Source organism: Psammomys obesus, unplaced genomic scaffold, assembly GCF_907164565.1.
Source record: "Psammomys obesus unplaced genomic scaffold, mPsaObe1.curated_primary_1811, whole genome shotgun sequence".
NCBI lineage: Eukaryota > Metazoa > Chordata > Mammalia > Rodentia > Muridae > Psammomys > Psammomys obesus.
In genome coordinates this window covers 19,013,392-19,037,768 of record NW_026585689.1, presented here as the reverse complement: position 1 = coordinate 19,037,768, position 24,377 = coordinate 19,013,392, and the positions used below count along the sequence as shown (strand labels likewise).

Genomic DNA, 24,377 nt, shown 5'->3' with positions numbered 1-24,377 from the left:
AGAAGAGAGAAAGAGGAAAGGATGGAGAAAGAGAAAAATATAAAAAGTTACAAGAAAAAACCGGAAAAGAATGAATGAAAAGGTTTCTATAATCTTGTTTTATTCCCAAACAGAAACTTTTTTCTTTTTCTTTCCTCTCGAAAACGTACTCTTAAACCAGGACTTGCCCTCCATTTCTAGGAAAGCTTAGCTACTATGTCACACGGACGTGCTGGGTTCCTTGCTCTTTGCCATGAGTCTGGTTCTTTGCCTAGTTCCCATTGTGGACAGAAAAAGCCCCCACATTTGCTTCCTGAACTCAACTCAGCTTTAGAAGCCGTGAGCAGAAGCAACCCCAGAGACCCCGGAATCCTAGTATTGAGGGTTTTTATTTTTCCTGGATTTTTGCTTGAGTTTGTATTTTCCAGCAGAGGTTGTGAAGGACATTTGTAATTCACTCCTGTGATTGTACTGTAGACTGATGACATTATATCTAAATACTCAGTAGAGAGAGAAGTAAAGGGCCACACGTCTGGCTGAGGAGGGTTAAGGAAGAATGCTGAGCTGATGCAAACAGGCTGCAAGTGGAGAGCACTCTCAAAAGTTAGTGGTGCAGCCAGCCATTCTCTTTAGCTTGCTGGTGGCTGGGCTGAGCTGCAGGGAATTCATCTAAAGATTTAAATCCTCCTCACATACCTGACAAAAATCGCTATAGCTCCTCCCTTACTGTGGGTTAATTTGACAAAATACTAAAGTGGAAGCATCATTTAATATGGGCAATGTCATAGCCATATCAAAAGGATTCCACAGTCTTTGAAACAGTTATTCTAGCAGCTGTCCCTCACAAACTATATGATGCCAAACCTGTCCATAAGATGCTTCTCTGGAACTTGAGGGAGAGGCTGACATTTCAGAAAATTCAAACAACACAACTAGGTTTCTATTGTCCCTTTTATACCTTTCCTTCCTCATTTTTGAATGGCTGTATTTTATGACTCAATTTGTGCAGATTCCCTGGGAATGAAAGCAGAAGAAAAAAAAATGAGTTTGTCTAAGATTTAATCTGCCAAGAGGTGCATGCTAATGCTGAATATATGTCAAGAACCAGACGTGCTGACGAATTATAAAGCACATAATATTTTAATGATATCCCTCTCAGAAATATTCAAATATAGTCTCTGTTCACTATGGTGAGATTTCATTTTAGTGACAAAATATAATTTAATCCGATGGCTACAATGATACCTCTAAATCTTGGTATGACAATTGTGTTCATGATAACACTAAAGCATACTTTGGATCTGGTAAAAAGCCTTTCTCAGCCCTTCCCAACTATGTTGAGATTAAAGAAAAGGAAGGAAGGAAGGAAGGAAGGAAGGAAGGAAGGAAGGAAGGAAGGAAGGAGAAAGAAAAGAAAAGGAAAGAAAGAAAAAGAAAGAAAGAAAGAAAGAAAGAAAGAAAGAAAGAAAGAAAGAAAGAAAGAAAGAAAGAAGAAAGAAAGAAAAGGATGGGGGAGGGTGTGGAGAGTGCTGTCAGCTTCCTCTTAATGGGACCCTGGGCTGTTGCCCTAGTGCTAGTTCAGGACTCTGAGGCTAGCTATAAATTTCCTAGATAACTGTGGGCCACATTGATTCAGACAAGGGAGATGGTACCCAAAAGAATTAGGACAAGACATCATTAACCACTGGTACGTGCTGGTGTGTGTTTACGTGTGTGTACACGTGTCTGTATGTGTATGTATATGAGTGTGCACTTGTGTCTGTATGTATATGAGTGTCTGCATTTGTGTATGTATGTGTGCATGTGTGTATGGGTGAGTCAATGTATGTGTGCGTGTGTGTGTGTGTGTGTGTGTGTGTGTATTCGTTGGTTTGATTTTTATAACTCAGGTCAAAGGGCTACCGGTCTTTGAGGAAACATGGAAACGGAAGATGCTCAGGGATCCCTGGCAATTCCTGTGACAGAGTTTCCCTCCAGCAGAGAGCAGCATGTGACCACACACTTGTCACTTCCTATTTAGAGCCTCAAGACTCTGTGAAAGCTAGAGAGAGCATTCCACTCCCACCTCCATCAGCAATTTGAATGTATATTACTAATTCACAGCAAATATTGCTCATCAACAAGAAAGTTGCTTTTGTTGAATATCAATACTGATTAATTAGATGGTATACAAGTGATGAATTTTCAGAGGGGGAAAAGCCTTAGCTTTCGATATTCCTTAATTGTTGAAAAATAAATCTGGTTTGGAAAGACAGCTCAGGGGTCAAGAGCACTGGCTGCTCTTCCAGAGAAACCGCATTTGATTCCCAGTACGCACAGGATGGCTTACAAGTGTCTGTACCACCAGTTCCATGGGATCTGAGAGTCTTTTCTGGTATCTGTGTGCAGTACATCTAAATAATGCACAGACATACATGCAAGGAAAGCACCATACAAATACAATTTTTCTTTTTTTTCCTGTTTTTTAACTACTCAGCACTTATTTTTATTTTTATTATTAGTTACATTTTATTAACTCTATATCCCAGATGTATCCCTCTCCCTCATTCCCTCCCAATCCCACCCTCCCTCCCTCCCTCATCTCCTCCCTGCTTCTTTCCAAGTCCACTGATGCGGGAGGTCCTCTTCCCCTTTCATCTGACCCTGGTTTATCAGGTATCTTCAGGATTGGCTGCAAAGTTCTCCTCTGTGGCCTACCAGGCCTCCCTTGGGGGGTGGGGAGGTCAAAAAGCCCGCCATTGAGTTCATGTCATAAATAGTCCTTGTTCCCCTTACTAGAGTAACCCACTTGGTTACTGAGCTACCATGGGCTACATCCGAGCAGAAGTTTCAGGTTATATCCATACATGTTCCTTGGTTGGAGAAACAGTCTCAGAAAAGACCCCTGTGCCCAGATATATTTGGTCCTTATAGAGCTCCTGTACTCTCCATATCATACTAACTCCCCCTTCTTTCATATAATTCCCTGCCACTCTGCCGAAGGTTTGCTTATGAGTCTCAGCATCTGCTTTGATACACTGCTGGGTAGACTCTTTGAGAGGCCCTCTGTGGTAGGCTCCTGTCCTGTTACTTGTTTTCTCCTACATCCAATGTCCATCCCATTTGTCTTTCTAAGTGAGGATTGATCATCTTATTCCTGGTCCTCTTTCTTCTTTATCTTCTTTTGATGTACAGATTTTAGTATGTTTATCCTATCTTATAGGTCTGCTATCCATTTATAAGTGAGTATATACCTTGTGTGTCTTTCTGCTTCTGGGAAACCTCACTCAGAATGATCTTTTCTAGTTCCCACCATTTGCCTGCAAATTTCATGATTTCCTTGCTTTTGATTGCTGAGTAGTATACATTGTGTAAAAATACCACAATTTCTGTATCCGTTCCTCTGTTGATGGACATCTGTTTTTTTCCAACTTCTGGCCATTACAAATAAAGCTTCTACAAACATGGTTGAACAAATGCCCTTGTTGTGTACTTGAGCAACTTTTGGATATATGCTTAGGAGTGGTATAGCTGGGTCTTGAGGCAGCGCTATTCCTAATTGTTAGAGAAAGCATCAGATTGATTTCCAAAGTGGTTGTACAAGTTTACATTCCCACCAGCAATGAAGGAGGGTTCCCCTTTCTCCACAACCTCTCCAGCATGTGTTGTCATTTGAGTTTTTTATTTTAGCCTTTTTGATGGGTGTAAGGTGAAATCTCAGGGTTGTTTTGATTCTTATCTCCTGATGGCTAAGAATGTTGAGCATCTCTTTTAGTGTTTCTCTACCATTCTATATTCCTCTACAGAGAATTCTCTGTTTAGCTCCATACCCTATTTTTTAATTAGATTGCTTCATTTGTTGCTTTTTAACTTCTTCAGTTCTTTATATATACTGGATATCAGCACTAAATTCCAACACAATTCTTACAGACTTTGAAAGAAAGATTCTTAGCTTCATATGGAGAAAGAAAAAACCCAGAATCTTCAAAATGATCCTGTATAACAACAGATCATCTGGAGGTATCTCCATCTCCGACCTCAAGGTGTACTACAGAGCAATAGTAATAAAAACTGTATGGTATTGGCACAGAAACAGAAAGTAGGATCAATGGAACCGCATAGAAGACCCAGAAATAAACCCACACATTTATGAATACTTGATTTTTGACAAAGAAGCCAAAACCATTCAATGGAAAAAAGACAGCATCTTCAACAAATGGTACTAGTCCAACTGAATTTCTACATGCAGAAAAATGAAAATAGATCCATATTTATCTCCCTGCACAAAACTAAAGTGTATCAAAGACCTCAACATAAAACCAGACACACTAAATTGCTTAGAAGAAAAAGTGGGGACGAGCCTAGAACTCATTGGCACAGAGACAACTTCCTGAACAGAATGCCAACAGTACAGGCTCTAAGAGCAACAATCAATAAATGGGACCTTTTGAAACTGAAACTGAAAACCAAAAGACACTATTGTCAAACAACAACAACAACAAAAAAAAAAAAAAAAAAAAAAAAAAAAAAAAAAAAAAAAAAAAAAACCCGACAGCCTACAGACTGGGAAAGGATCATCACCAAATAAAATTTTTTAAACATGTATATTTTTTTAAGAAGAAGGAAAAAAAATCAAGGTTTATAAGCAACCATTAAGAAAACCAGTCTGTGAAGTAGGTGGTTAGGAAGGTGATGGGGAGTTTAAAAGGGGGAAAGAATATGGATAAAAAAATTTAAATAAAATAATTTTTAGGAAAGGATATACCAGCCTTCATTTACCATAACTACTTCAGATGGTAATTTACTTAGACTCATACTTGAGCAAATGTAAGAAAGACTAATATTCTCACTATTTTATTTAAAATTAAAAATCATAATGTTTACTGAAAAATTTTGTGAAGTTAGAGTTTAATATACTAAATTACTTGTTTCATTTCATTTCAAAATTCTAAGCATTACTGTGTTTCTCCTTGTGTAATTGTTTACTTGGAGTACAAGCATGAGTAAATTTCAAAAGATTTCTTATATATTTGATTCTTTTATCTAAATTTTCTATCTCTTGGTTTCTCTTCTCCATCCCTCCATCTATCTGTCTTGATTCATCCCTGATGAGAGTTATTTTCCGGCTGAAATAACAAATCTAGACTACTAGAAAATTTCTGTAAGAACAAACTGAAAAGTGAAAATCTGTGAACAGCAGTCGTGTCTTTTATTTTTATTAAGAAATATATTTATTTTATATATTTTATATATATAAAATATATAAAAAATATATTTATTTTATTTTTATCTTTTATTTTTTAACCCACTGAAATATTTTCTTTAGCCATGCCCTGAAATTAAGCAGTGAATTCTGGGCACGAGTGGAACTCATGGGGTTCCCATTTCTAGGAAGCCATATTACCAATGCATTTACACAGACACCAGTGTGTTGGCTTTATACAAAAGATGCATAGCCCACTTTTCCTGAAGTGTATGCCATGTCACCTACCTTAGTAAGGCATCAGACACAACCCAGAAAGGACTGTCACAGCCTGAAACAGCCATTGCTAAAATCTCTGAACATCAGGCCGAACATTCAGTATGTATCTTATATTTATCTTTGTGGAACAAGGATACGAAGAGCAATATTATGAGAAAAATAAAGTGATGTTCTATAAACTGTGGTATATGATAGAGTAGCCACCAAATACAGGAGAGTATTGGCCACTGGAATCGAGGCTGATACAGCAGAGAAACTGAATTTTAAGCTCTTGTTAATTTTCCTGTTAATTTTCATTTAAATGTGAAATGGCTCTAGCAGCCATTAGAGTGTTGCCATGGGGAATCCCACAAAGGCAGTAACACATGGCAGCTAGCAGTTTAACAGTAGTGAGCAAACAACAAAATCATGCAAAGCTCATGAAAGTGTCAGGAACACAGGCGTACAGACCTGTACACCTTTAGGTGTCTGAGGGCCTCTGGAGTCTGGGGACTCTTCTGAAAGTGGCACCACTAACTTCCAAGCAGAAAGATCAGAATGTCACGTTATGGTCTTGTCACCGTACCCTTTGGCCCAGGAAACCCAACATCATTTTCTCCAATTGCATACCACATAAGACAACTTTTCTTACCTGCCATCACTCCATAGGTGGATGGCTGGTTTCCATAATGACAGGAAGGCACAGAATAATGAAGTCCTGCCGCTGTGTTTCCCATAGTTGTCATCGAGAAATACGTGTGCAAACATTTAGGAGTTTGGATCAAAGACAAAATAGACGCGACTGGTAAGAAAATGCATGAGGATTCAAGACACATTCAACTCATTCCAAAATTACACATTTATGTGATTATTAAATTATAGAACAATATGTACTTTTTTCTTCACTGGGAGTTTCCAATTGAGCAAATAAAAGCAATCAAAGGTTGTCTCACGTGATGAGATTCTAAATCATCAAAGTAGACTATTGTGGGGTCTGCATTCTGGTTACAAGTATCTCGTGAAGATGTGAGGGGAGCTTGGACCCCAGCTCTCTGGGATTTGTAAAGTTCTTGAAGGTTCCATCCAGAGTAGATATTTCACCACAGCCGCTGAAGAGCAATCTGAACACCACTGTGTAGCACAGTATTATACGGAAGGTGTCTCTGGAACAGTGAATACCTAAATTGACTCATAAATAGCCATAGCTGAGAAATTTGATTATTTTCCTTATAAATTCCTTTTCCTAAGGAGAAAATGCCAGAGTAAGCATCTTCTTGTTTAGATACGATCATAAAATCTTGCTGTTTTCAGGGTTTTATGAAAACCCTGTGGTCGTATCTACTGCAATTATGTCGATATTGAAACCATGGCTTGTAGGTTTTCAGTATGCATTGACAGAACAAACAATAATAAAGCCAGTAAGAAGTCATTTTCTTCATTGCTGAAGGCTGTGTATATACATAATCTCACACATAAAGATATACTTCCTATAATTAGTGTATTTTTATAAATAAGGTATGAACTATGAAACATATATGAAGTTTCAAACACAAATCAACATTTTATAACAGCAGAGACTTTCAACAGTAAAACTACTAGAAAAAGTTTCCCTATGTATTTGCTTCCTCATTTTTCTCTCATATCCTAAATATATGCTATACTATACTAAAATAGTTCTAGTATAATATAATAATACTGTAAGTAGGTTATTATCATAAACATAACAAATGTTTTTAAACAAAGAGAATAGAATATATAATTAATAGTAATTGAGAATATTAACACATGATGTAGTCATTAACTACATGAGATCTTTTCATAGAATAAATATATTTTGTCTAAATATAGAACAATACTTAATTATAGGCATCTGCATAAATTTCTAGTAGGTAACTAATACAGAAAGACACAACATGATTTTACCATGTAATAGTTACATAGAACGATTTCAGTATCTATTTAAAAAACTAATGAATCTTAACCACATTTAATATCCAATAGTTTTCATTAAAATAACCATTTCTAATTCCTTACTTAATTACGTGTCTATATATCTTTAACTTTATAAAAAAATATAAATCATTTACAATAATTTAAAGAAACTGTCACAGATTATTTTTACTCATAACAGCTATATAATATTTGAAGTTTTTTGGCTTTAGAAAGTTGTATAAAAGGTAGGCTAGTTTATTAAATGAATTGTTACATATTTTTAAATAGATCAGTAAAACTTAAAGCTAGACATTTTGCTACATTACTATTTAATCTTAAATTTTACATTCCTACTGATCAAATATTTTTCTACAGTCAACTAGAGAAACAAAATAAAGATTTTGTGAAGTCTCAATCCATAAAATATACTATTTTAAAAGTATGATTGCACTTTAATTATTTAGATTATTTATGTGATTTATAGTATTATTATAGGATCAAATTACTTTGTTATATTTTCATCAAAAATGTTTCAGTACACTCCCAAAATTACCTTTTACATTAAACTATGGAAATCTTTAGTAGATTAAGTGGCATTTCCAGAGTCCAAATATATAATCTCTTAATTATTTAAAATTCAGCCAGAGATAGATGAAAAACCTTTATATGTGTTTGGAAATTACCCAGGTATCATAAAAGCTGTTTGATTGTTTTAAATTATAATATAAACCCAAAATTTTATTTCCACAAATATAAAATTTTATTTCATTTTTACAAGTGAGACAATCAGATTTTAAACAAATGAAAGGTGAATGTTGTTTCATGGAAGAAATTTAGTTAGTCCAAGGCTCCAGCTGTCTGGAAATTGTCTTTGAGACCAGTTGTTATTGTATTAAGTACAAATGTATTAGCAAAGTGCATACACTTGCCTGTTTTGATCCCCAGTTTAATTTTCATTTAGGAATGTTAAGTAAAGACAAAATTATAGAGTTATTTCTAGAACTCAGTCTTGAGAAAATTAAACTCTCTCAGCTCTAAATGTTCTCTTGTTTTGTTTTCTACGTTTAAGACTATGCATTTTAATGTGAGTTTAATAAAGCATTTAATTATTTTATTCATTAAAGTGCACTTTAGTTGGTACTAGGAATTTTTCAGTTTATTTTTATAAGGCTGTTTACAGATAGTAACAAATATAATTCAAAAATGAAATACATTTTAATATAAAGTAGCAGTACCTACTTAACATTAAACTAGTTTAGAATATTTCATTTTGATCTTTATCCATAAACATTTCTATTAAAATCATTTTTCAGAGTGAAAACTACTCTAGCTCACTATTTGCTTATGTAGAAAATAGTTCTTCCAGGTTGTAAAGTAAAACTAATAAAAAGACAGGTGATTTCCTTTACTTTTTTTTTTTTTTTTTTTTTTTTTAATTCTTAGGCAACTGGACTTTTACAATATCCTTAACATTTAACTAAAGCAAACTAAAGGGGGGGGGTGGAACAAAGAGATTATTCACTAACAGGATTCAGCGCATCCACTCTGAAAGCTGTAGGCCCAGCCATGGAAGTCAGTACCTGTGGACATCACGTTGGTGGCATGGTTGGAGACTGGGAGACACTCAGCGGCACTGTGATGCATTCTCAGAGGCAGAGCTGCAGAAGCATCAGAATTCAGAGGTATAAAGGTATCAGCCGAAGTGAAAGACTGGCAACTCATCCCCACAAGAGAGAGGAAAAAGAAGCCCTGCTGCTTGCCAGATCACTTTTATTATATTACTGTATCAAAGGGCCGATTCACGTCTCGCTACCTGCATATATACATCAGGACGGCTCTGAGGCACCGGGAGGGTGCAGGCGAGCATTTATACTGTGAGGAAATCCATTTATACATGTTAATAGTTTTTTTTTTTTTTCCCAGGAGTGCTGCTTTGTCAGCCTGAACTGTCTTTCTTACCCAAATATTACCTGTGCCCAAGCACGAACCTGGTTGTCGGGCGTGAATTGAGGGGAAGGCAAAAACAGAGACTGTATTCGACACCTTCAATAAATGAGACCTTTGGGGAAGAATCAAGAACTTCAAAAAACTTCCTCAAAATAATGAAATGGCAACGAATAAAAAAAAAATAGGTGTCTTTTGGTTTCTAATATAATAAAAGTCTTAAATATGAGATGTTTTCCATTTGGTTAACTTCTTACCTAATATTCTAAGTAATAAAAAATTAGGGAACTACACATTACATAATTTTATTTTTTTAATTTATTTTTTATTAATTACAGTTTATTCACTTTGTAGTCCCCCTGTAGCTCCCTCCCTCCTTCCTTCCCAATCTCACCTTCCCTCCCTCTTTCCCACCTGTACTCCTCTCCCTGTCCACTGATAAAGGAGGTCCTCCTCCCCTTCCCTCTGATCCTCTTCTATCAGGTCTCATCAGGAGTGGCTGAATTGTCTTCCTTTGTGGCCTGGTAAGGCTGCTTCCCCTCAGGGGGAGGTGATCAGAGAGCAGGCCAATCAGTTCATGTCAGAGACAGTCCCTGTCTCCATTACTGCAAACCCACTTGGACACTGAACTGCCATGGGCTACCTCTGTGTAGGGGTTCCAAGCCATCTCCATGAGTGGTCCTGAGGTGGGGTGTCAGTCTCAGAAAAGACCCCTGTGCCCAAACTTTTTGGATCTGTTGTTCTTCTTGTGGAGCTCCTGTTCTCTCCAGGTCTCACTATCTCCCACTTCTTTCATAAGATTCCCTGCACTCTGCTCAAAGTTTGGCTATGAGTCTCAGCATCTGCCTCAACACCCTGCAGGTTAGAGCCTTTCAGAGACCCTCTGTGGTAGGATCCTGTCCTTTTCCCTGTTTTCTCCCTCTTCTGATGTCCATCCTCTTTGCCTTCCTGAATGGGGATTGAGCTTCCCTAGGTATACAGATTTTAGTATGTTTATCCTATATGTCTAATATCCACTTATGAGTGAGCATAATATACCCCATGTGTCTTTCTGCTTCGGGGAAACCTCACTCAGGATTATCTTTTCCAATTCCCACCATTTACCTGCAAATTTCATGTTTTTCTTGTTTTTTATTGCTGAGTAGTATACCATTGCATAGATGTACTACAATTTCTATATCCATTCCTCAACTGAGGGGCATCTGGGCTGTTTCCAGTTTCTGGCTATTACAAATAGCACACTATGTAATTTTAAGAAGTGGAGTATTTAAGGGCTTGTCAGATGGCTCAGTGGTCAAGGAACTGGCCACATGAGCATGGTGATATGAGCTCTGTACCTGGAACTTATGTAAATGTAGAAGGAGAGAACTAACTCCACAAAGTCGTCCTCTGTCCTTAACATGCATGCTGTGGCATGGAAGCCCTCCCCGCTCCCACTAATAGAAATGAGTTTGAAAGAAAAGAAGTGTTTAAGTTGGCATTTAGACTAGCCTGCAAAGTGAAATATGATAATGCATGTTCTTGTCAGTTATACGTTTAAATTCAATAGTACACAATTTTTTTAAAAAAATATAAGAACTTTTTAAAGTTTTTTTATAAGAAAGCAGTGGAAAGAGTATTAATAATTCATGATAATGTGCAGAGAAAATAAGCATGGTGGAGCCACCTTTCCTTGATTTCAATGTACTCATCAAGAATTAGCAGTTCTTTGTAGAATTCAGTGACATTTTCTAGAGATATATCAAACAGACCCCGATCTCGGTAAGTGATGTGCCATGCCCTCTCAAGAAGCTAGTCTGAGACAGTGGCTAGGATCTGAGCCGTTCCATCAAAGAATTTGATGTAACAATAATATTAGCATTGGTCACAAATTTCACACACAAACTTATGGACATTTTATGAGAATGAAAGTATACACATGCGCAATTAATTCCAACATAGATATTGGCCTCAAGATATTTTAATTTAGATTGTTTTTATATGTGAACGCTATGTTTGATTTTTGTCACTGTGACATACACCTGAAGGAAACAACAGCTTTGATAAAGAGTGTTACTCAAAAGTTTTAGTCCGTGGTCATTTGGCTATGTTGCTTAGACTGAAGTTAACCAAGATGTCACTGGGGTCAGTGTGTGATGGATCAGGGTACACTCTCACCAAAACATGAAGCAGAGGGACAGCTATGACAGGGCAGGCTGCAACAAGACCTTCAAAAGCACACCCCAAAAGGCCTGCCTACTTTGTCCAACCAGGCCCCACTTCCTAAAGTTTTCATCAAGTCCCAAAACTGTTACTTAAGGACCCAGCTTATGGGGCCATTTAATTCAAAACCACAGCAGTGAAAGAATGCATTATTATTTATACAGTGAAAACAAAGGCATTATAGAAAATAAAAGTAATAGGAGGTATTTGGAAGTACTGAAATGAGAGCCATACCCACATCAGCATCTGAATACTTTTATTAAAGAATATCTAGAGAAAACTTTGAACTGGTTGCCTCATGATAAATTTATTATTAATATTGAAAAGACTACATCTTCAAGTATCTTGGACATTTTTATCAGTAACAAGCAGGTATCTTGAACAAAAATTTATTAAAGTGCAGTGAGGTATCCCAGAAGCAGAAAGACATACATGGTATATATTCACTTATAAGTGGATATTAGACATATAATATAGGGTACACATACTAAAATCTGTACACCCAAAGAAGCTAAGCAAGAAGGAGGACCCTCGGTAAGATTATCAATCCTCAGTCAGAAAGGCAAACAGGATGGACAGGGGAGAGGGAGATAACAGGGAACAGATAGGAGCTTACCACAAAGGGCCTCTGAAAGACTCTACCCAGCAAGATATCTATTGAAGGAGATGCTGAGACTCATAACCAAACTTTGGGCAGAGTGCAAGTAATCTTATGAAAGGGAGAGATAGAAAGACCCAGAGGTGATAGGAGCTCCACAAGGAGAGCAACAGAACCAGAAAATTCTGGACACAGGGGTCTTTTCCTGAGACTGATACTCCAACCAAGGACCATGCATAGAGATAACCTAGAACCCCTGCTCAGATGTAGCCCATAGCAGCTCAGTGTCCAAGTGAGTTCCCTAGTAATGGGAACAGGGACTGTCTCTGACATGAACTCAGTGGCTGGCTCTGATGGGGGAGCAGCCTTACCAGGCCATAGAGAAGACAATGCAGCCAGTCCTGATGAGACCTGATAGGCTAGGGTCAGAAGGAAGAGGAGAAGGCCCTCCCCTATCAGTGGACTTTGGGGGGGGGGCATGGGAAGAGATGAGGGAAGGGGTTACAAAGTGAATAAACTGTAATTTATTAAAAAAAATAAATAACTTAAAAAGAAAATTAATAAAAATTACTTGATTATAAAAAAAATAAAATAAAAATAAAGTGTCTAAATAGTAGATATCACCTGAAAAATACTGTCTTTAAAAATAAAATATTTCTCATTCTGGATATGAAGCACCATTAGTCTTCAGTAATAGAAGACAGCTTTTGGTAATCAAAATTATTTACTTTATTCTTTAAAAATTCAGACAATATTAATTTTTTTAGATGTGAAAAGGACAAGATCAGTTGAGTGTACTTATAGAGAGACTACACAAAGGAAATTAAAAATAATTTTTGAGGGGAAATGATGCATCAAAATTATTATACTAGGTGACATTATAGTGAGCAGAGTTTAAAAATCAACCTTAATCATTTGAATGTCATTGCTTGTAGTCATGGGAATGTATCTGTTGAGAGTAGCCAGCTTAAAAATAATAAAAATGTATTTTAAACTCTGCTTATCAAGTAACATAAACTTAATAATTTTGATATCTATTATTGCAAAGTTGCAATATTAGACATAATTTATCAGGAAAATAAATTTTAAGTGTAATACAACTTTTATAAAATGTAAATTAGGCAAGCTAGAAAATAGATGTCTTCATTACAGTCTCTCATTTAATTCAATAAGCTCTTCAAAAATATGTCTCTAGCTCTCAGCATTCCTTTCTTGACTGTAGTTCTTTGTCTAGGGTTGAGTCCTCTTCAGCTTTTCCCCTTCCAAGTTAACATGTATATTGATATGTTTGTGTGTGTGTGTGTGTGTGTGTGTGTGTGTGTGTGTGTGTGTGCGCGCGCATGTCTGGTGTGTATGAGCACATATAAATGTGTGTGTGTCTACCAGCCCATCTTTGCATGTGTAAAGGCCACTGGTCTATATTAGGTTCTATTTCAAGACCAGGTCTCTCAAAGGTTCTGAAGCTCACAGATTGGCTAGAATTGCTAGTCAGCAAGCTGCTGAGATCTTCCTGTCTCTGTCCCCACGCCTTATTTCTGAAATACAAGGGTGTGCTGCCATTCCTGGATTTCACCACTGAACCAGCTCAAAATCAAACTGACTTGTATAGAGCTGTTAAAATTTAACCCTAATTAAATTTAAGTAATTTAATTTTATTTGTATGTTCTTTCTTTGCAAATCTTTCTGCTTTTCACTTTTGCAAACAATAATGCAATCAACACTTTTGTTCAAATGTTTTTCCCTGTTACACTTTTATTACATGTAGACAAGATTACTGACAATCCCCATAGATATGATAGACTTCTGAGAAGTGTGATAATTGAGATTATATTCATGAACAGTTAATGTTTTCTTTAAAAACAAGCAAAAAGTTCAAATAATGACATAATTTTGGCTTCAGACATCATGAAGAGGTTAATTAAAAAATAATTCAGGGCATGTGGAAAGCTTTAAAATAAGTAGAAAGGCATTGGCATCACTCAGCAGCTCTTGTGTGCTTCCCTCTGTCTCTCACTGCTGTCAAACTCAAAAAAGCATCCTGGGTTGATTAGACATCCTATGTCCTGTGTTTTCAGGTAGTCAAAGGGAAGCACTTACAAGCTTTGCATTTACATTTAGGAGAGTGTTCTTGCTCACCGGTGCTATTGGTTAGACAAGGCATCACTCACGGCTCAGAAAGATCTACACTTATGCATGGGTGAGTGTGCTTAGAAAATACACAAGCATTTAAGCAATGAAGGATGTGTTAAGATCCAGAATATTAGCTCTGCAATGTAGCTGACACAGAAACACAATCTGTGTGTTAGCATACAACTGAAGGCCACCTTACATTCTCAATAGTATTACAAATTATGAACACGTATGCCTGACAGACCTGAGGAGACCATAGAATTTGAAGTCTTTAATTTACACTGTGAGTGGCCAACATACTATCATTTCAAATTGATAGTAACTATTTATATCTATGACTTGGTTAACTGATTTCATATTTTACCCTTTTTAATTCACTACTATTTGGTTTTATTTTCCACTCACATTTGCTTTTTAATTTTGGGTATCAAACTCAAGACCTCATACATGCTGGGCAAGTAATCTTCCACAAAGAAACAACTTAATCATATATGTTTTTGAGTTATCAAAACTGTACATTTCCTTTGGCTTTAAAACTTTTCCCAATCAAAGCATCTTCAGTTTCTTGTTGACTTTGAACTTCTGCTAGATCTTGTCTAATAGTTTAGACTTAGGCATATTAAATTGTTTTTTGTGCATTTTAACATCAACTGTTATTGAAAAGTTTTGTTGTTGTTGTTGCTATTTTTGGATCTCAAAGAAGCTCTACTTGGGAGGTTTAGATGGTGCTTCAGTTGTGAAGAGTACATTCTGCTCTTTCAGAGGCTGGCTTCCACTCCTAACAACCACCTGGAAGCTCACATGTATCTACAGTTCCAAGGGACTCAACACCCTCTTTTGGCCACGTCAGGCAACAGGCAAGCACAGAGCGCACATACATTTATACAAGCAAATACTCATACAGAGAAGAAAGGAAATACACAGGTAGATATTTTATGTTCTTTTATAACCTTAACATGGTGGTCCCCACATGTAATCATCACATCTTAGAGCAAAAAGCAGGAGGAGAAGGAGTGTGAGCTCAGCCTAGGGTACTTACTGAAATCTTGTCTTAAAAAATAAAGAAGAGGGAAAATTCCTCTTGACATTTTACACCAGCACATTGTGTTTGAGAAATCATTTATGATTTGATTTTGGATTGAGAACTTGTTTATAATTTAAACAATAACAAACATGTAGCTCAACTTAAAAAAATAACTATCATCTAAATAAAAAATTCTGAGGATGTAACTTGGTGCTAGACACCTTCCGTAGCATGAAAAGGCCCTGGGTTTGATCGCCCTTATCACAAATAGATGACAGCTAGTTAGATGAGGAATACAGAGAGGATACTTAACTGATAGCTAAATCGGTAGGTACATAGGTAGATAGATATACAGATAGATAGATAGATAGATAGATAGATAGATAGATGATAGATAGATAGATAGAAAGATAGATAGATAGATAGATGAAAGATAGAGGGTAGATAGATGATAAATAGGTAGATGGATGATACATACATAGACTAAAAGTGAGACTAAAATGCACTATGCTTTGAAATGTTGATCATATTTTAATAGTATGAGTTTAGAAATAATTCTATTAAATAAAATTTAAATAAATTCATTCCTGTTCACTATAGTTAATGGTTTTTCTATATTTGTGTGATCAAATTTTTCTTTCTTATTTTTTCTTGTTGCTCAGACTGGTTTTAAAATCGTATTCTTGCAAGCTCTTACAGATTAACGTAGTTTAATCTTCCTACATGTTCTCGTGATTTCATAGTTATCATAAATGTTCAGCACATTACTAGATTCAGGAGCCAAAGTTCACTGGAGTCCTACCATTGCCTTTCACGTAATGATGGATAAAGAATACCACTGCTCAGAGTTTTAGGGATTCTCAACTATTAATAAGATCATAGTTAATACCTACTTTTTAAAATATTTTTTATTTTTAAATGATTTTATACATGCACTTGTATCCCAGCTGTAGCCCTCTCCCTCTTTCCTTCCCAATCCTCCCTCCCTCCCTCATCTCCTCCCTGCCTCCTTTCAAGTCCACTGAGAGTGGGTATCCTCCTCTCCTTCTGTCTGGCCCTAGCCTATCTTCAGGATGGTTGCAATGTCCTTATCTGTGGCCTAGTAAGGCTGTTCCTCATGGGGGACGGGAAGCTCATGAGTTCATGTCAGAAACAGTTCCTGTCCCCCTTACTAAGAAACCCACTTGGATACTGAGCTACCATGGGCTATGTCTGAGCAGGAGTTGTAGGTTATATCCATGCATGGTCCTTGGTAAGATAAACAGTCTCATAGAAGACTCCTGTGCTCAGATATATTTGGACCTTGTGGGCTCCCTGTCCCCTCTAGGATATACTAATTCCTCCTTCCTTCATATGATTCCCTACACTCTGCTGAAAGTTTGGTTATGGGTCTCAGCATCTGCTTTGATACACCGCTAGGTAGAGTCTTTCAGGTGCCTTCTGTGGTAGGCTACTGTCCTGTTACTTGTTTTCTCCTATTTCCAATATCCACCCCCTTGTCTTTCTAGATGAGGATTGATCATGCTACCCCTGGACCTCTTTCTTGTTTATCTTCTTTAGGTGTACATATTTTAGTATGTTTATCCTATCTTATAGGTCTATATAAGTGAGTATATACCATGTGTGTCTTTCTGCTTTTGGGATACCTCATTCAGGATGATTTTTTTCTCGATCCCACCATTTGCCTGCAAAATTCATGATTTCCTTGTTTTTAATTGCTGAGTAGTATTCCATTGTGTAAAAGTACCACAATTTCCGTATCCATTCCTCCGTTGATGGACATCTGGGTTGTTTCCAGGTTCTGGCTATTATGATAAAGCTGCTACAAACATGGTTGAGCAAATGTCCTTGTTGTGTACTTGAACATCTTTTGGATATATGCCTAGTATAGCTGGATCTTGAGGTAGCACTATTCCTAATTGTCTGAGAAAGCGCCAGATTGATTTCCATAGTGGTTGTACCAGTTGACATTCCCACCAGCAATGGAGGAGGGTTCTTCTTTCTCCACAGCTTCTCCAGCATGCGTTATCTTTTGAGTTTTTGATCTTAGCCATTCTGATGGGTGTAAGGTGGAAATCTCAGGGTCGTTTTGATTTGCATCTCTCTGATGGCTAGGGATGTTGAACATCTCCTTATGTGTTTCTCTGCCATTCTATATTTTTCTACAGAGAATTCTCTGTTTAGCTCCATACCACATTTTTTATTTGGGTTACTTGAATTATTGCCTTTTAACTTCTTTAGTTCTTTATATATTCCAGATATCAGCCCTCTGTCAGATGTTGGGTTGGTAAAGATCCTCTCCCAATCTGTAGGCTGTCATTTTGTTCTAACGACAATGTCTTTTGCTTTACAGAAGCTTTTCAGTTTCATGAGGTCCCATTTATTGATTGTTGCTCTTAGGGCGTGTGCTGATGGTGTAATACCTACTTTAAAACAGTGTCTACCTTATAATAAATGTTCAGTAGTTGTCAGCAATTACTAATCAGTAAAGCTTTATAATAATCTGTGTCTTGATATGTTTCATCTCATTTTTCTTTACATTAACCTGGTAAGATAGATGTTATTTTACTGTCTGAGTAACTGAGGCAAAGGTAGATTGAGTTCTTATCAAAAGTCATCCAGTATGTGGTAATGCTGGGATAGGAATGCTGGGAATTCCAGCCACTTAAATTCTAAGGAAGTATATTACTGTCTTCGATTATATATGAAGAAGTAAGATTGATCTTCACCTAAATATGGTTCTTTTTCTCCACCTCTCTGTCTCTCTGTTTGTGGATTGTTTAAATATTTAAAAAAAATGGTGAAGAGGAAGTAATGAAAATCTAGGATTCTCATTTGGTATGAAAGTGAATCTTAATTTAAATTAATGTATTCAGTTAGCATAAGTGGCAGTAAAATGCAGTATTCACACAACTCATAGCTTTTGAAAAGATGATAAATTTTACTCTACGCAGTTTTTAAAGGAAAAGATTACACAGCCATATGGCTTGAAAGGGGACTATGTCACATCTGAAGCACTCGTTATTTAAACACGTATCAGTCTTGTATGTCATTCTTGGCTGTTTACTGATAGTGAAAATAGCAATGAATATCCATATTATATGGTTTATTTTTGCATAAGATCTTTCACATCTAAAAATCAAGCTTTTATATTGCACAGAGAAGAGATAATGTCAAAGCTTTGCAACGGTGCTGAAGATGAATGTTCCCATAATGCTGTCTAAAGGGTAAGCTTGTAACTTACAGAAAATAAATGTCAAGGTGAGACACAGACTTAGGAATAATGCTTACCCACAAGGGCCATATCCCTGCTGTGCTATAGCTGGTGTGTAGGTTGATCATTTGTGTCACTCACTTAAATTGATCCAGACTTGTCCAAACAACACACTGCTGTGCCTGAGTTAATTTAATTGGGGGGCCTCTTTGTTCCGTTCCATTACCTATCACTAATGCAGGAGAAGTAGGGGTATATTTTAGAGTATATAAATCTTTCACATGTGATGCATTTACTGTTTAGCATCAATGAGGAGTAAGGATTTTATTCTTTAAACTCATAACGTTAAAGAAAAAGATAAACCATATAATATGTATATTCATGCTGTTTTCACCATCAGTAAACAGCCAAGAATGACACACAAGACTTTCAAAGGAACAGGTGATTATCTTCTTAGGCTTACTGGGTAACACAAGGGTATCATATGGTGTGGCAAGAGATGAATGCAGAATGCAGCAAATGAGTTGATACTGTACCGAGCGAGTCTGCCCGCTCTGCCAGTCCGACTCCTTTTTCATTTAGGCATCTTTAAAGATGAAAGAAGCAGAATGTTCTCCTAGTTACTGCAACAAGATTATTTAATTAGAGTCATCTGGCAGCGGCTTAGCTCAGGACACGAGTTAATCATGGGGGCTGTGGAGGGCACTCAGGTAAAGGAGTGCAAAGGAGGAGGGGAAAGGTGTTTCATTTCCTCTGAAGGAGATCAAAGGATACATCTGATTTCTGTGGACAGCGCCAGTGTCCTGTCTTGTTTTTAAGAGTGCCTGGCTAAAGTTAAGTAAGAAACTTCAGGCAGCTATTATTATTGTAGAAGTGGAAGAGGCACTCCAAAGTTTCTGTGTGATACGCAGTGACTGCTGTAAAAAAGCCATGAAAGTGAAGGCAAGGAGACTTACCGTAAGCTCAGATCGTGATGAAACATCAGGCTTTCAGAAAACAGGCTCACACCGTGCTCCGCATTGAGGCTACGCTTAACCTCTCTATCCTTTCTGCTCACCCGTGTGGGTTTTGCGGATTCTTGTTTGTTTGTTCTGTTTTATCTTTACTATCACGTTAATATAGAATTTATTCTGTTTGTTTTATTTTCTGTTTCCATTGAGGAATGCCACGAGAAGTGTCACTGCTTATAGGCAAGATTTTATTCTCAGCCATTGGGGAACAGATTCAACAGCTTAAACTGTTATGAAACAACATTACCTCAAATCACTGAAAAAAAGAGCCATGTGGCTAACTATTACATCAATGTATGACTAAAATAGGAGAAAACTATGTGATTTGATCAATATTGTAAGAAAAAATGGAAGAATAACTACATGTGTAGTGAATAGGAGGGCATCCTGTTATATAGAATATTGCTAGTCTCCTCATTGGGATACAGGCAAATGGTACTTTTCAGTGCCTTGCTTTTAGAAGAATTTTTTTTTTTCAGTAATTACAGTGTTTTCTGAATTTGGTGTTAGGTCTTTAGTACTTACTGAGCATCTACTCTGGGAATCATCTTGCCAAGTGCTTTGCAATATATTACTACTTCCTAGGCTCCCTAAATTAATGCAGTTTTAGTGCTTTCCAAGAAATATGCTAATGACTGTCCCATTAATATGTGACTACACAGTTGCTTATAAAAAGATAAATGTTCCCAGTTTCTAGGTTAAGGAAACAAGATGTGATTTTTTTATGTTTCTTTTATGATCAAATATCCAAAAATATCCAGATATTGTTATTTCTACGTATTTTGAAACTCTTAATTTCTCCAGATACTTCACTTACCTAGTGTAATGAGTGTAAGAATTAGTGATGGTTACTTTAATTGACATTATTTTCTTTTATTTATTTATTGAGAATTTAAGATGAGTACTGTGTTTACATAATTCTCCCCCTCTTTTTCTTCCCCAAGTTTCTCCCATGTCCATTCCTTCACAAACACATGGCTTCCTATGCTTTAATTATAGTTGTTACACACATACACACACACACACACACACACACACACACACACCTCTTAGGATTGGCTAACCTATCAAGCAGCTTGTCCTGAGGATGAATGATTTTCCCTCTCCCAGCAACTATCAATTACCTGTATGTTTTCTAGGAAATAAGACCCCTGAGAATTCCATGGACCATATTGGAATGTCAACTGGTATTGCCTTTTTTTTTTTTTTTTTTTTGGTTCTTGTGTAGGTAAAAATATTATTGAGGTTAGACGCCATGCTAAACAAGTAGGATATGTTTGCACATGCAAAAGAAAAGAGAGAGAACCGAGTAAGACAATATGTAAGAAAATATTTCCTGGTGCTTTAAATACTAGCAACATTATGTGTGTATATTGGTGTGTATTTGTCTGCATGTCCACTTGTGGGTGTAAAAGTTGTCCAAGGTTAAGATTAATTCCTGTATAGATCTTAGAGTTCTTAGTAAAACAAATATAATTACATTTCTCTTAATGGGAGCCTGAACATTTAATTATGCAATTTTAACGATTCACTGAAAAGTAAATAAAATTAGAATTTGTCTTGTAGGGATAAGTGTTTAATAGTAAGCTGATTCTACAAATAAATGTCAGTATTGTTTCATAAGAGAAAGGACCTAACTTTAGAGCTAACCCTTCTTCCCATGGTTCTCAGGGAACATGCAGGCTCTAAACAAAGTAATTGACTGATATTTTAGAAATTAGGTTAGAAAAACATTGAATTTTAAATAAGGATAGTAAACCTGTGTTAGATAACTTTCTGACCTAGAAAGATGCATAAAACAAATAATGCTGCTATAAACATGGTTGAGCAAATATCCCTTTTGTGTACTTGAGCAAACTTTGGGTATATACCTAGCAGTGGTATAGCTGGGTCTTGAGGAAGCACTATTCCTAATTGTCTTAGAAAGCGCCAGATAGATTTCCAGAGTGGTTGTACCAGTTTACATTCCCACCAGCAGTGGAGGAGGGTTCCCCTTTCTCCACAACCTCTCCAGCATGTGTTGTCCCTTGAGTTTTTCATCTTGGTCATTCTGATGGGTGTAAGGTGATATCTCAGGGTTGTTTTGATTTGCATTTCCCTGATGGCTAATGAGGATGAGCATTTCTTTTAAGTGTTTCTCTGCCATTCAATATTCCTCTGTCGAGAATTCTCTGTTTAGCTCTGTTCCCCATTTTTTAAGTGGATTACTTGGTTTGCTGCTTTTCAGCTTCTTTAGTTCTTTGTATATACTCGAAATTACCAGAACCTGGAAGCAACCCAGATGTCCATCAACGGAGGAATGGGTACAGAAATTGTGGTATTTTTACACAATGGAATCAATCAGCAATCAAAAAGGAGGAAATCATGAAATTTGCAGGCAAATGGTGGGATCTAGAAAAGATCATCCTGAGTGAAATATCCCAGAAGGAGAAAGACAAACACGGTATATACTCACTTATATAGACCTTTAAGATATGATAAACATAATGAAATCTATACACCTAAAAAAGATAATCAAGAGAGCGGACATGGGGTAAGATTATCAATCCTTGTTTAGAAAGACAGATGGGATGTGCATTGAACGTATGACAGGAGTCTACTGAGGGCATTTGAAAGACTCTAACTAGCAGTGTTTTCAAAGCAAAGACTCATGACCAAACCTTTGGCAGAGTACAGGGACTCATAAGAAAGAAGGGGAGTTAGTCTGATGAGGAAAGGATAGGAGCTCCACAAGGACCAAATATATCTGGGCACAGGGTCTTTTCTGAGACTGACATGCAACCAAGGACCATGTATGAATGTAACCTAGAACCTCTGCTCAGATGTAGCCTGTGGTAGCTCAGTAACCAATTGGTTTCCCATAGTGAGGGGAACAACGACTGTTTCTAACAGGAACTCAATGACTGGCTCTTTGGCCTCCCCACCCCCCAAGGGAGGAGCAGTCCTGTTAGGCCACGGAAGAGGGCTTTGCAGCCAGTCCTGAAGATACCTGATAAAACAGGATCAGATGAATGGGGAGGAGGTTCCCCCTATTATGGACTTGGCAAGGGGCACGGTGGAGATGAGGGAGGGAGGGACTGGGAGGGAATGAGGGATCGGGACATGGCTGGGATACAGAGTTAATAAAATGTAACTGATAAGAAAAAAATAAAATAAAATAAAATGCATAAAACAAAATCAGCTGCATAAGAAAGCAACAGTGTCGCAGATATGCTTAGGACATTTGCTCAACTATGTTCATAGCAGTTTTATTTGTATGAGCCAGAATCTGAAAACAACCTTGATGTACCTAAATGGAGGAATGGATAAAGAAATTGTGGTTCATCTACACTATGGAATACTATTCAGCTAAATCATGAAATTTGCAGGCAAACGGATGGAACTAGAAGAGATCATCCTGACTGAGGTAACCTAGAAACAGAAAGACAGGCTTTGTATATACTCACTAACAAGCAATATATTAACCGTATAATAAAGGATAGCCATCTACAGACCTCAAGATGCTATACACTAAGGAGGAACCTAGGGTGATGCTTAAATCTCATTCAGAATGGTAAATGGGATAGACACTAGAAGTGGTGGAAGAGAGGAAGCAGGATAAGAGTCTACTACAGAGGGTCCTCTAAAAGGATTCACCCATCAGGGGATGGATGCAGATGCTGAGACTCAGGGCCAAACTTTGGGCAGAGCACGGGGAGTCTTATGGAGGAAGAGAGAGGTGGGAATAGAGTGACATGGAGGGGATAGGAGTCCCACAAGGAGACCAAAAAAACTAAAAAGTCTGAGCCCAGGGGGCCTGCAGAGACTGATGCACCAAAGGAGGACCATTCATGGAGAAGACCTAGATCCACTGCTCAGATGTGACCAATTGACAGCTCAGTCTTCATGTGAATCACTAAGGGAAGGGATCAGGGGCTGCCTCTGTCACGAACTCAGTTGATAGGCCTCTGATCACTTGCCCCTGGTGATGCAGCCTTGCCTGGCCAGGGGGAAGAGGATCCAGGCAGTCCCGGTGAGACTTAACAAGCTATGGGCAGATGGCAAAAGTGGAGAAGCCCCCTTTCAGTGGACTAGGGGAAGGGGACGAGGGGAAGAGGGAGGGAGAGTGAGACTTCGTGAGTTGAAGGAGGGGACTTCTATCAGGATACATAATAAAATGTGGAGAAAAAAAAGAAAAAAAGTGAAATTTTGCTTAGTCTTTTGGTTGATTCTTAGAACTGAACCTGAGTAAGGTGAGGTAATCACTCTACGGCTGAACTGTATATCCACTCCCAAAAAGTGAGTTTTTATGAAGTTGTATAATGAAGTGGAAATTAAATCTTGCCCAAATTATTTAATTATGTCACTCTGTGGACTAAGGTTATTTTGAGATACATCACATGTTATACTGATTATGAAAGTTACTTTCCTAATGAAAACCTGAATTTCAGAGTTGTATATGGTTTATGGTTGAAATAACACTACAGAATATAAAGTACAACTGCTATGATTTTGTAAAATACATTTCCCCTTGATAAGTGCATGTAGTGACAGAACACACTGCCATGCATCTTCATTATCTTACCTTCACTCTACTTATTTTCAAGGGTTTCAGCAGATTAGAAGTGATGATGATAAAAAAAAAGGAAGAAACCAAAAGACTAGGAGAAAGGAATTGAAATATTGGAAAAGATACGTTGGAAAAGACCCCCTCAAGGGTCTAAAAGGCCAGTGGAGAATCTAGTGAGTAAAGACAGTTCCACAAGACCTAAAAGGAGTGAAAAGTCACAATTCACATTGCCACATGTCAAAGAAAACTACATGGAAGCAAAAAATTGATGAAGAATCTTGTCCACATCTTAAATTATTTTCTAGTATATATTTGATTTGTACTTATTTTCTATAATCCAGAGAAAAATGCTACT

At 37.2% G+C, this 24,377-nt stretch overlaps 1 protein-coding gene across 2 annotated transcripts in view; it reads right to left on the bottom strand.

Annotated features, from left to right (window-relative positions):
• The window catches only part of Pou1f1 (POU class 1 homeobox 1), a 16,322-nt gene extending 7,243 nt beyond the window's left edge, over positions 1-9,079 (bottom strand). The window contains exons 1-2 of one of the 2 annotated variants that reach the window (XM_055593558.1): positions 8,932-9,079; positions 6,072-6,221 (exon numbers count right to left, since the gene is read on the bottom strand). In XM_055593558.1, the coding sequence (XP_055449533.1) occupies positions 6,072-6,221; positions 8,932-9,073 (292 nt within the window). In that variant the 5' untranslated portion in view covers positions 9,074-9,079. The remainder of the gene's footprint in view (positions 1-6,071; positions 6,222-8,931) is intronic. The other variant, XM_055593555.1, reaches the window with a different exon arrangement.
• Positions 9,080-24,377: the final 15,298 nt, after the last annotated feature.